The following is a 13,868-nucleotide window of genomic DNA, read 5'->3' as shown; positions in this document are numbered from 1 at the left end:
CTTACATCCATTTCATTAAGCAGGTCTAATAGTTCCAAGTTTGGGAACAGTAAATTTAGATAAATCTAGATGTGCATGGAAGATCCTCCAGTGCCAAAATGAGATTTCAGACCTCCCTAAATCCATCCAAGTTTGGTCAAACCATAAAGTCAGTTGAGGTGTACTAAGTAAAAGTTCTTTATTAGATGAAATCTTCAGATTCCTATTCCACCCAACACAACTTCTGCTATATGGGATATGTGCCCTGAACATGTACAGCTTCTATCAAGTGATATATTCTGCATCCTAGAGTTAAGCATGATCTTTTAACAGCTGTTTTTTTCCGGGATTTCTGGGGGTTCTTACGCTCTCAGTTACTTGAACTGAAAGAGGCTGTCTTGATTTCTCACTTATTTCCAAAAAAGTAGCTGGAAAGACAGAGAAGGCAGCATCTAGATGTGAATGCAGAAGAATCATGAAGAGAAAAAAGGGCAAGAAATACTGTTGTGAAATTTGTTCCAGAAAAGAAATTAAATCCAGATTCCAAGTACCTGTATTCTTTGATGTATTTAATCTGTCAAATTTGTTGCAGTTGGTAAAAAGGAACAGTCCCATTACTCTTAATGCTTATATTATCTGTTATTCCTTTTGCAGGGAAACATATTGGTCTCAGAGTTCTCACCCTTACAGTGTTTGTGTATATTCAGAAAGGTTTGTACCAGGGTAACAGAAAAGGTTGGAAGGCACCTTTTTTTAGCAGAACTCCTGAATTTGTCCTACTGCTTGGAAACTGGAGAAAAGCCTAGGAGTGATGTTTTTCAGTTCCTTCTGTTCATGAGTGAGCTATCCCACTGTTGTAAAGGTCCTAATCTGAGCAGCTGTGTAAGATGGGTATTTTTCATGTTAGGTAGAACAAGTTCGTAAGCAAATTACAAAATTCTACATATTGAAGTTCCCACATTAAGCAAGCAGTAATGATTAATCAACATGTCAATTAATTCAGCTTCCTATGCTGCATGTACAATGCTATTGTTTCTACAGTACTAGAGAACCTCTGTCTACACAGGAAGTAAGGTACAGAAGTTACTTAAGCCTTTAGATAAGAGCTGGCATAACCTCAGAAAGACTCCTTTCTATATCCGCATTTATACTTGAGTGCCTTCCTAATGCCTGACTATGGTTTGACTCAGGTGTTTATGCTTTCAGGGGAATATATCCTTACCTCCAGTATCTTTTTCTTTTGACCTTCATTTACTTTTCCAGCCAAGCAGCAATGTGCCAGTGCATTCTGAATTATATACTTATTGGATTTAGCACTGGGTTCTTTGAAGAGCTTTGGTCCTATGGAGGAAGAATGACAAATAAGCTAAGTTAATGAACAAGCCACCAAAGAGTTACTTGAAATGCTGTGAAGCACCTCTGGTATGGATCTTATGCATGCATGAAAATACAAATACAGGAGTAAAACAGAATTAGACTAGAGACCACAAGTTTCACAAGCAGGTAAAATGTCATTGTTTCAACTGTTACTGATTTTGCTTACAAATATACCTTTCATTATTAAATCATCATTATTGGCAGTCTTGGTAAATATATTTTTTCTCAGAAGACCTTTTCTGTGAACAATAAAATGTTTTGCATTTTCTTACTAACATTTCAGTCTTTCAGGAGGGAGCAAATTCTTTCATTTTCTTCACATACACTTGTGATTTCAAGGGTGAGGGGAATAACAATGAAACTGATGTGGTGATCAGAGTTACTGTAAGCTATCCACCCTGTATTCCAGAAATGTTTTACCCAAAACCAGGGATGAGATCTGGCCCGACCCTGGCCAGATTATTCTGTTTGTAAAGAGATTTGATTCATCTGGTTGAAAGAGAAATCTCCTCTATTTTAATTTCTGAAAGATACGTGCACTTGTATCAAGACCATTTAAAAATACCACCAAAACCATGTAAGTACAAATTTGAAGTCTTAGAAAGGAATATTATACATAAGCAATTACCAGTTAAATTTAAGATAAAATCTCAAGTTTGTCTAGGCTTTGAGGAAAAAAGCCTAGAATCAACACAAAAGATCCATATGATATCTGACTGAGTGAAGATATTAAAACATGTGAAAAAAGCTGCCTGTTCCAATTCCTAGGAACTCCGTATTCCTTCATTTAAAAATAAGCTCTACACAGTAGCTATTAAAAGATGTTCTTCAACAGTATGGGTCTTTACGAGAAAACTGAGCAAGACCACCCAGGCAAAATCTTGCTATCTGTCCTGTAATTTAATTTCACGTGCAAGTGGCACAAACTGACACAAACTGACTGAAGTTTCATGATTCAAAACTAGTTAAGTAGTTTCTGATGTTCAGAATGTACAATTTGCCCTCCCAGACTGTAGTAAAAAAAGCAGAAAGGAGATAAGATTATTTTCAACACTAACACTTGCCAGCAGGCCCATCCGTCAAACCTGATCTCCGTAAAAGTTTATTGAAAACACCAACATTACTCTTTTATCAACCAATGAGATATTACGTGGGCAAGAAAAGAAGCTTTTGTTTCCTGCTGCAATTTGGTTTTAGCCTTTTGTAACTCTAATCTAAATTTAGCTTAAATTTCAACTCCTCTTGCCTTGCTGGAGTGCCCAGTGGTATGTGAGCCCGGTTGCTGTTTTGAGCCAAACTGCAGTTTATTCTGGTTAGTACAAATGCTACTGACTCGGTACTTTTATTTTGGATTTAAAATTTTAACCTTGTGTTGTTCCCATCTTCACATTTCTATGAAAAGCTCTCAATCAAGTTTTATTAAACCAAAGATAATTAAAAACTTTTCATGCATAGAACCACTAATAGTCAGGTTCTTTTCTGAATACTGCTGCCCCTGACCTGTGTATTCTGTAGCAGAGGCGACTGAAGAAGTTGTAGATGCGTTTTCCCAATCTTTTTCTCCGTTACGACTACCACAGCGACTTGGAGATAAGAATCCTTCCACCGACTCGGACCTAAACATTAATTTTAAAGTCTATTAAAGAAATTACAATGTTCAGCAGAGATGCCTTCTAATATGAAAGGAAAGCAAACTGTATTAAGGTAGAACACAATTATTTGAAGTGTAGACTATAAACCTAAATGTACAATATTTACAGAAGAAATTAATGGATAACTGAGTTCATGTTCCATATAAAGTGTTTTGAGTGATCCAAGAAGTTGGTATTTACATGAGGTGGATGTTAGTAAATTTTCGGGTTACATCTGAGAAAAGAAACCCAATAGATAATCTAAGCTATGGAATATTATTACTAAGTGGGAATCAAGGTTACATTTACATTGATACTAACAAAACAAACAAAGTTCTTGATAGAATGGTGAATGTGAAGTAAAAATTTAGTTCATTTATACTTATTACAACAACTGGCAGCGAGAACTGCTGTATTTAAGAAAGCAAAACGATTTCCTTTCTAATTTTTGTTTTCACAAGCAGTAACTTCTGGTGCTGTAATTCTTCAGGCTGTGCTTGCACTCAAATGTGAGTAGCAAGATTTTCAAGTTATTATTAAATTGTTATAAGATATTTAAACATTTTTTTGACTGCAGCTACTGCAAAAGCCAGCCAAATTTGCAGCTTGTAAATGAAAACTTTTCTAAGTGAGAAAGCACTACCAGCACAGAATACAAAAAAGTAGTATTATAATAGCATTTATATACATGCTAACTTCCAGTAAAATAAGAAATAGATGAAAATTCCATCTTTTATATATCCTACACCTTTTTTGGGATTAGCACCTGCATGAAGGAGACCTCAAACTTATCACTGAAATTCACTCGGTGTGATCATCAAAAGATAATTCTGATGCAACAAAAAGCTGATAGCATGCGTCTGGAAAGATACTGAAAATTCCTTCAACTCTGTTCCTTTCAGCAATTTGTACTGAATTTTATCATATTTTAAAAGTCTCAACTCCGTAAATCAAATACAAAGTACTGTTCATTACAAGCATAGCACAGCACTATACAACTAAAACTACGTAGATAAGGGCCATCTCCTTTAAGTTCTGTGTAGATAAGCTACATCAATCCTTTTCTAATAGCTAATACAGTTGGGAGAAATCCTCCTATCAGTTAAAACAGATAATTTTTAAGAGATGTTAGAATACTTGGGTCATTTTATTACAGTTTCTAATGTAATAACCAGTTCTCAAGTCAGTTCTCAAGACATCCAGGAAATTGAAAAGTCAACTGAAACCAGATGCAGGCATGTCAGAGTTGGTAAGTGATGCATATTGGCCATGAAAACTTGTTTTCCTAGTTTCCCTTTCTTCTCTAGTTCTTTCCTATATATATAAAAAAGTATTCCACTGAGTATAATTACATAGTTACACAGAAATAATAATTTTCATCTGAATCATAGTATAGATTTTGGAAATAAAATTTAAAAAAGTATCTTATTTTAATCTCTTCTTATTTAATTTCCACATGGTTTGTAATGCAAACTAAATTTGGGTGTTTGGAAAAGGCTGAAGTCCTACTGAATGTTTAATACTTCCCTGTGCGACTGCTAAGGGGAAAAAAAGCCCAGCAAAGAATGTTAAAATAAAGGAAAGAAGCTATGTAGCTGCACGTAGCATATAGGTTTAATGAAATATCCACAAGTTGAGACTTAAATCCAAGCAGGTGAATTAGAGAGGCTGTGTGAATAGCATTTTGCTTTGACCTCATTTATAGTTGCTCAACTGGTTTACTTAGTAAAATTTGTAAAACAAATGATCATGGCTTGGTTACCAAATGCCTGACAGTGGAAATTATCAATGTTTCAAATCAGGAAAACATACCTGTTCCTGGAGTACACAATATATACATGACCTCTTTAAAATTCATGCTAGTTTTACATAGCTGATTATCAAATTTTATTAAATGAAACTGTTATTTTAGCTTTACCTTGGTGTTCTCTTGCCTGACTGCACACTCTCATTGTCCCCTGTATTCAGCGATGCCAATGAAAGACTAGATACTGAAAAAACACGATAAAGCTGTGAACCTGGATAAAAACAAAGTTAAGGCGTATAAACCTAAGCAATAGAGTCTGTTCATTAGACCCAACACCAGCATCAGAAAGTCAGTAAGAGCTTTTATACATGAGACTCTTACACCCATACATGATATACCTGCATGCATATGTGGTGCACTGCATCTAAATACTTGCTGACACCCAGCCATTTGCAGCCACCTGGGATGGTCTCAAACTAAGCATTAACATGAAGCATGGATGTAGGAATACTGACACTATGCAAATTGAAGAATGCAATCAAAGTTAGTAAGTCCTCATGAAAGAGAGCTTAAGAGACTTAATTTAAAGCTTGGAATGGAGTCTTTGGAAGGTGTTAAAAAACTTCAAAGTATACTGGAAGATGGAGGGAAGCAGCTAGAGAAAATACAGCAGAATAACAAGGCTATACAATGCTATAACAAAAAGGATCACTGAGCAGTCTGGTTACTTTTTCTCCAGTTGTAAATGGGCAATATTTTTTCCAATCAATACTGCAGAAATGTGGTATCTTGAAGAATGCCAAATTGTTCCATGAGATTAGGGCTACGTGCAGTAGCTAAGTGAGCAAAGTAGAAAAACTTAAAATACAAAATTTACTTTTTATTTTCATTTTGCCTGCATCAAGTGGAAGTTTAAGTACTCTTACCTTATAATCACCATTTTATTAATTGATCTCTTATCTCCCAACTGTTATTCATTCTGAGCTCTACAGGTGTAAGAAGAAATTAGTGAACAATACATGGGTGTGTATGAAACTTGCAACACACATTAGTGCTTCCACTGGGTTTTCATACAGTTAACCTTTTTGTTTGTCGATATATGCATGCACGCATAGCAGGTAAGTGACATTCATCTTTTTGTTTCTATTGGCAGATTTTGCTTTCCAGTTGAGTCACGTGCAGCTTCAGCTTAGCCCAAGACATGAATAAACGCACGTGCTTGTTAGTACCAAACCCCAAGCTGGTGTTTTAGCATGAACAGACTCTTTTTCCACATGAACATTTGTTACCTGGTGGACCTTTGATTGGTGTCTTAGGTGATTCAATATGATCTCTATGAATAGATTTTGGACGTGGCTTTTTTTGTTTGATTGAGAGGGAACGTGGCTTTATGACAGTGTCCATGTCTTCCATTAGCTTTAATTGTTTCCTTCTCATATATTCCTGCTTAATAAATTCACGCCGTGCTCGCTCATCCTCCTTTTTCTGACGTTCTTCTTCTGTTTTTCGTCTAAAACAAAAAAAAAAATCATCAACTAAATTTAGCAGTAGGAACTTTCCACATTAACAGTTTTAGCAGTGAGGGCAACACAGGCATTGGACTTTTTTCAACTTTAAGATCCTCAGACAGCAGTAAGAGGAACTTGCTTTTATGATTTTCAGTTTATTTAAGTTTTTCGGCATACTTTTACTAGTAGAATCAAAACCATGTTTATTAACTTGACTGCTGTGAGTAAGCATTTTGCATTTGTGCAGAAAGAAGCCCAAAGTGATCTGCTTTCCCTCAGAATAGAAGGTACACGGTGGGGTAGTGCTCTGAGCAACTTCACCCAGGCCAGCAGGACACAAGCGTTGAGTCTGAGCTACAGACTGATGCACCTGCTCATTTTGCAGGGCCAGCTGACATGTGTCTTCAGCTGAAATCCTCAGCACATCTGGATTAAATATCTTGGATATTAAAATGGAATTTTTTGACATGAAGTTACGCTTTTAACTGAAGCAGATATTTCTACATTCACTGTTACTGATCATTTGCATCAGGACATGTAGTTTTACCTTGTCTCTTCCTTCTTATGTTCTAGTTCAGCTTCCAGCTGCTGCTTTCGAAGCAGAGTCTCTCTTTCTCTTCTCAAACGCTTCTCCAACAATGCTGCTCTTTTCATTGCCATATCATTTTCTGCCTTTTGATCATCCTGGCAGCAACAGTATTTGAAGAAAAAAGACCCAAAAATATCAAGATCTCTGAATGCAGCAACTGATTTTGCCAAGTCATAAGACACTTAATTCTATACACTGGGTTGCAATACCATAACATACTTATACAGTATTTGAAACTAGTTTATTTTAAAAGATTTCTCTTAAGACTACGGAAAACTTTTCATATAGGAATTTTTCCTTCCCAAGTCAAACATAAAATTCAGCTCCAATAGGAAAAAAATTATTATGTGAAATATTTAAGTTTACTGTCAGATCCCACAGTGCATAAACTTCTGTGTTCAGCTTTGGAAGACTGTATCTGTATACAGATGAAGGCAATTTATCACAAAAAGCAGTAACTATGTAACATATAGAAATAATTTATGCTGACTAAGACAGCTGTTATGTTAGAACTGAGGAATGCTTCCAGAGAAGCAAGGCACATCTCAGATGTGTGACACAAGATTTTGAGGCATTCCAAGACAGAAAAATCAGTGTCTGTCCATTACAGTTAAATGCACAATACAATGTGCATCATAGTTAAAAGCCTGTCTGAATATAACTCTTCAGAAAGACAACAGGGAGTGCTCCCAAAGACCAACTTTAAAAGGGAGTCTTGGAAGACTATACTTCCTTAGCCAGCCAAGAGAGGCAAAAAAGGCTCTCCCAAGTGCAACCTGGAGACATTCAACATTTAAAAAAATGTGTATGTTATGTACTTCAAAAACCTGTAGTTGAGTTTGGGGGTAGGGTGGGGAAGTGACTGTGAGATGTGAGCATATTTGTTTAAGGTCACCAAAGCTTATGCTATAAAGAAATCTTTCTCCATGCATCTTCATTCATTCAGCATTCATCTTCTTCACAGAAAACTCCAAGTGCTCTTCAACAGCTATGAATGGAAAGGGATACTCTGGTATGCTCACAACTGCAGTACAGTAGAATCTCACCACTCTTATGATGTCAAATTAATCAAGTGCAAAGATATGCTTGTACATTTAGAGTTGCAGAACTATCTGCTTTGACATCAACAGAAAATCATCACTGAAATCTTCATGTTAATTAAGAAGTGCCCTTTCAAAGGAAGCTTAATAGCAAACATACACATCCACTAGTTCTCTTACCTTAAAAAAGAATCCACAACAGACTTTCTGGTCATCCTCAAATTGCTCTCTGTCACTCTCACCTTCATATTTCTCAACAGATACTTCATTTTTTTCTGGTGGCTTCAAATCTGATAGAGAAACTTCAATTAAATTAGCCGTTTTGGGAGCTGGTGGTGGTAGAATCGGTTGGCTTAGCTGATCTTCATTAGGGGTGAGGCAGACCGTTTCTGTGATAGGCTGAGATAATACTTCAGAAACATTAGATTCTATAGGCTTAATCTCCTTTTCCTCCAAATTCTTTTCACACTGTTTAAGCAATTTTGGTCCTTCTTCTTTTGCTACTTCTTCTGTAGGTTTGACTTCCTTTGAAAGATTTCCTCTTAACTGAGGTTCACTTATTTGTTCACCATCGTCTCCAAAGCAAACAAATGATCTAGTTTGAATGGGAACCTGACTTGGAGAAAATCTCCTCAGACGAGGAAGACTATCCACAGACCGCGGGGCAGTCAAGGTACGATTGAGAGGTGTTATTTTCAGTTCATTTGGCCTAGGAGTCCTTTGCATTTTAATGTGAAAAGAGGCATTCTTCCTGTTGGAAGACTGTGGAGACTGATGTGTAGAGCGAGGAGATTCCTGTGAGAAAGGCGCAATCGGAGCTGGCGTTCCCGTTTGCCTTGATGAAGACTTAAAATCCCGAATCTGCTTCTGAGGAGAAGGCTGAGGAGGAGAAATAACCCAAGCCTGTTGCTCTCTCATCTGCATCAACATCTCCTGTTGAAGGGACAGACGTTGCATTTCTTGTTGCAAAAAGTGTAGGGAAGAGTTTAGTTTTTCAATAGATTTCGTATATTCTAATATATCTCCTTCATTCAAGTTTTCTTCTGAGGGGCTTGCTAAACTCCATTGCTTTTCAGCATCCATAGGAGTAGCAGGAGATTTGAACCATTTACTATGAGAGTTTTCAGGGGTTTCTTTTATTAATTCTGAAGTCTTACTAGTTTGTTCATCTGATTTTTGAGTTTCTTTGTCTTTCAACTGATTACTGTCAGTGAATACCTTCTCATCTTCAGCTCCTGCTGCTTCTTCTCGCAGAGGTGATACTCCATCACCTTTCTTTTTCACAACATTAAGAAATGCTGTTCTTCCCATCTTCTGACGCTGCTTCGTGAATGCAGCTTCAACTTTCTTCTTCTGTGCTTCAATGGCTCGCCTCTTTTCCTCTAGCTTCATCCTAAGATGTACCATTTCAGAAGCCAGTAACTGGGTAGTGTCTCTTCCTTGAGGAACAGATGCCTCCTCAGGAATATTAGTCCAAGCAACTACATGAGGGATGTTCAGCTCAGAACCTTCTGGTGTGGTTTTCTGAGAACTACTTCCACTGCTTCTACTATCTGTGTGATTCAACTTCCTGAATTTCTGCTCTGCAAAGCTAGTCATCTTAACCCCCGAACTTGAAGAAGCGCTGCTGCCTGCCTGTGATTTAGTACTTACTGAGCTGGGGCAGGGACTTAACTGATCTCTGTGATTGCTAGCCCGCATGTCGTAATCCTGGAGAAATTTAGATGGTTCTTCCATGTCAGAGTCCATGCTTACAGTATAGTCTCTCAAAGAAGAATCCTCATCCATTGTCTCTGGAATATCTTCTGAAGGGACATGTATTCCAGTATCTACTTCTGTAGTGTCAGTCATAGGACTTAGAGCACCTTTTGTGTCTGTAATTACATCAGGAGTAGACTGATTTGGTTTAATGTTTGAATTCAAGATGCTCATTTCCTGATTGTGAAGAAAGAACCCATTTGTAATTTGGTCTGATGGGATAACTCTGGGAGATTTTTCAGTGTTATGAATTATCTGCAAAGCCTCTTCAATGCTTGGTGGCTCAATCCGATTGCCAAAATCATCCAGAACTGCCCTGTTTTGCAGAGCTCCGTTTGGAAACCTGTAGTGGCTACTCTCATTGGCATTTTTTTGATTTGTATTAAGAGACTGATTTGCCCTCCTGTCTTTATGAGCTACTGTGTCCTTTTCCTCTTCAATATCTTGATTTTCCTCCTCTCCATTTACTGGTTTGAAGGACGGATTTTTTCTAGTATGTTTTGGCATGCGGTTGGTGTTTAGTGTAAGGCCTTCATTGCTCACAGATCTAGTAATTCCTTTGTCTGGAGTAGATACTGGAATGCTTTTTTCTTTGTCAAAAGAAATATCAAATGAAACTCCATGCAGCGATGACCTAATAGAGATTAAAGGAAAGAACTGAGCAACTCATGATTATTACTACTACTACTACTACTGAAACATTCATATTTGGGTTTAAAATTACTTTAAGACTGTAGTATTAAAGGCACTGTTAAGTATACTATATATGCCTATCTTCAAATACAGTATCATAATTATACATAAGTACATATATTTGATAAATATAAATAGAATAAATAAAAATGCACATCAAAATGGAATATAACAACATTTTCTTCAGAGACAGACGGTGCTTCATATTACTTTGGAATAAATTCTGAGCATTTTAGGAACATAGGGATTACCACAGCAGATGAGAAGGAAGGTGTGAAGAGATGCAATTTACACTTACTGAATAACCCATCACTGTAACTCTTACCATTTTAACTTTGGTTTACACCTGACAGATTATTTATGACCAGCCTAAAACTCAAAATATTCAACTTGATTGTTATTACTATTCACAAAATAATACAAGCCCTGAGCTTGTATTTACTGAGCTCATTAGGGATGTTACTCTTACCACTCTTAGCTGATTGCAATTAGTAAATGTGAACATATTTACTGTCAACAATTCAAATACCTAATGCAAACAATTCAAATACATTGTGGCTGCCCCATCCCTGCAGTATTCAAGGCCAGGATGGACAAGGCTTTGAGCAACCTGGTCTAGTGGAAGGTGTTGCTGCCCATGGCATGGGGTTCGAATTAGATGAGCTTTAAGGTCCCTTGTATCCTAAAACCATTCTATGATCTCAACTATATCTCATTTCAACGTAAAAGCCTTACATTGGTTTATTTCTGACGTTTGTTTCCTGTTACTGAGTTCTTAATCCATGATACATTTTCTACTTCTGCAAGTCACTTACAAGAACTCTTATTAGGGGATTCTGAAAATCCGAACTACTATGGAGCATTTACTACTATTTATGACAAATAAGTAATATCTTTTTAACCAACTTGTACAGTAAGACTACTTACCTTTTTTCTTTGGGCCATGTCCCTACATACCCATCTACGTAAGACATTGATGTGGACCTTCTGATGATTCCTAAGTGAAATTAAAATAGAACCCAAAGTAATTGCTATGAAAAATGATTTTAACATCACCTTCTGTTACTTTAATAAAATTAGTTTGCTTCACTACTTAGAACACTGTGATGACAAAAAAGTGTTTCTATACTGAGATTACAAGTAGAACAACTGAGTCAATTTCATTCTGAATATATATTATACCCCTCATTCCTCAAAGAATTTACTATAAAAATATACTACAAATACTTGTTGTAAGCCATATTCTACAAAATCAAAACAGAAGTGAAATAAAAAAAAAATCATGCACAACAGGTATGAACACGAACCTCCCATCCAAACATTTTAGAGATTACAGAACTCATTAATTAGCCTCTCATGTGAAGCTTTCCCAGTAATTTCTGCATAAATAATGTTTGAATAAACATAAGCAAGATAGCAATTAACTCAGAAGACAACATCTTTTCTCACTGCCTCTTCCACCCACTTTAAATTGTTACCTGGAACAGATGAATGAGGCTGCTGGGGTGTATGCAGTTGATGAGATGGTGTATAAGTTGGACTTTCTAATCTATAAAGCAAGAGACATTAACTTAGAAGTAATGCATCAAAAGCCACATTACAAAAGGACAACCAGACTTCATGTCCTGGACCAACACAAAACCAGACACATTTTTTGTGACAAGGAAGAAAGAGAGGTATAATTCTCTCCTGGAAATATTAATTTATTCACTAAAAAGAGAACACTGTAATTACTTTTAACTGGACCTACTGCAGATAGATCAAGAAGTCAAAAAGGTGTTTCTCCTACACAGGCAGCCACAGAGTGCCATAGTTTTGTTAACATTTTGTCTCCCCATATATTCCATATGAATGTCATTATTAGAAGATTCTCATTTTTAGGTTTTATTTTAGCAAAAACCCCAAACATAAAAACAAGTCAGAACCTGCTGGCCTCAGAACTAAGTATCAGATGCAGGTAGTATCATATACTTTTCATGCACCTCCCTTTTCATTTGCTTAGTCTGAAAATCCTACTTAGTGTCTGGACTGCAATATGCAGTAGAAGTGGATAAAGGAGATTTTGTAACAGATGTGACTTTATAAATACGAACAATATATTCATTACTGAACCACTAATTACAAAGATTTCCTCTGTTTCTACTTACAACAGATACTTTACTTTTTTTTTTTTTTTGCTTCATAGAGAAGGTCTGTAATAGATTGTGTCAATCCTGAATAGGATTAACATGATTTCATGTTTCGATGAAGGTGGTTCTTCAGTAACAAAGACACATGCATAAAGATGCATGCATCTGTATGTAAAACACTTTTAAAGAAGCCAGACTTCACAACCACACTGGATTAAATCCTTTCATGTTTTCAGTTTTGTTCACCGAGTTGAAGAACACACTCCTTAAGTCCCTTTTTTAATCAGTAATTTTCAAACTATTTGTTTACTGCTTCTATAGTTTACATACAGTGTGCTGTAGGAATGTTTCTAAATATCTGTGGGAAGGATATTCACATCAATTTAAGAAAAATACTCATCTGACAATTACAACAATTACAAAAGCACCTTTCATAAGTATATGTTAAATTACTCAAAATAAGTTCTCATAAATTCCTCATTTTTTGTGTTAGTAACACGACACACTAGCTACATGACCTATCTTTTAAATGGCATTTGAGATGTCTGTGGAGGTTTCAAAGTCGGAGATATAACTCTAAGTTATATTTAAAGAAAAGCATGCTTTCAAAATTTCATCCAGCAGCCTCTGAAAATTTACTACCACAAAGAAAATCTGTATACTTTATTTTTTTCTCAAGACATGACTGATTTGGCACCATGACTGTAGTTCCATGGCAACATCCTAACTACTCGCCGCCACAGTCCCACTCCCTCCTCTGTGCTGGATCTGGATCTCCACCCAATCCTCTGAGCCAGCTAAACCAGCAGAAAAACACTCACTTTTTCCAGCAGTTAGTTTTTAACTTTGTGCACTGAAATGACAGTGTCAGACACTCAAGGGGGCGGAAGCGTGCAATTGTTGTCCCACTTTTCCTGGAGAAAGGCCAGGACCTGCAGGGAACAGGATCCTACAGGGAACCTGCAGCCTGTGTGTTAGATTTCTGTCATCTGAGGTTAACTTCTCAGGCCCCTCCTTTGTCCTACAATGCAGTTAAGTATCACCAAGCTGGGTGAAGTACATTGGTTTATAAGGAAAGGTACAGCTCTTTATATTACTCATGGCTTGCTCTCATAATACTCCAACACGAAACCATACCCATCAGTTGTAAAGATACTAAAACAGTGCTGTGATGAGCTAGTACAATATGCAAAACACCACCCATAAGGGGTTCAACCAATGGTTTTTACTGTATCTCAGGAAACATGAGCAATTTGACAAAACATGTTGGTGGTAATTTACAGACTTGATAGTTAAGTTTGGAATGGTAATGGCATTAAGAAACATAAAGGGTTTTGTAAGTGTTTATGATTTGAATTCAGATGCTTATCGTAAAACTTCCCATAAGCCCTTTTAAGTTTAGAGGCCAAAAATCACC

At 36.6% G+C, this 13,868-nt stretch overlaps 1 protein-coding gene across 5 annotated transcripts in view; it reads right to left on the bottom strand.

Annotated features, from left to right (window-relative positions):
• Positions 1 to 13,868, bottom strand: part of CAMSAP2 (calmodulin regulated spectrin associated protein family member 2) — an 85,891-nt gene that overhangs the window by 3,538 nt on the left and 68,485 nt on the right. For 2 of the 5 annotated variants that reach the window (XM_061465149.1, XM_061465151.1), the window contains 8 exons: positions 11,801 to 11,871; positions 11,250 to 11,319; positions 8,052 to 10,263; positions 6,790 to 6,926; positions 6,024 to 6,244; positions 4,906 to 5,005; positions 2,857 to 2,972; positions 1,202 to 1,320 (listed from right to left, as the gene is read on the bottom strand). In XM_061465149.1, the coding sequence (XP_061321133.1) occupies positions 1,202 to 1,320; positions 2,857 to 2,972; positions 4,906 to 5,005; positions 6,024 to 6,244; positions 6,790 to 6,926; positions 8,052 to 10,263; positions 11,250 to 11,319; positions 11,801 to 11,871 (3,046 nt within the window). The remainder of the gene's footprint in view (positions 1 to 1,201; positions 1,321 to 2,856; positions 2,973 to 4,905; positions 5,006 to 6,023; positions 6,245 to 6,789; positions 6,927 to 8,051; positions 10,264 to 11,249; positions 11,320 to 11,800; positions 11,872 to 13,868) is intronic. The other 3 variants (XM_061465150.1, XM_061465152.1, XR_009745456.1) reach the window with 2 other exon arrangements.

This window comes from Pezoporus flaviventris, unplaced genomic scaffold (assembly GCF_033815535.1).
Source record: "Pezoporus flaviventris isolate CSIRO_AGI_PZ_B2104156 unplaced genomic scaffold, CSIRO_AGI_Pfla_v1 ptg000040l, whole genome shotgun sequence".
Lineage (NCBI taxonomy): Eukaryota > Metazoa > Chordata > Aves > Psittaciformes > Psittacidae > Pezoporus > Pezoporus flaviventris.
This window is presented reverse-complemented; position numbering and strand designations above follow the sequence as displayed.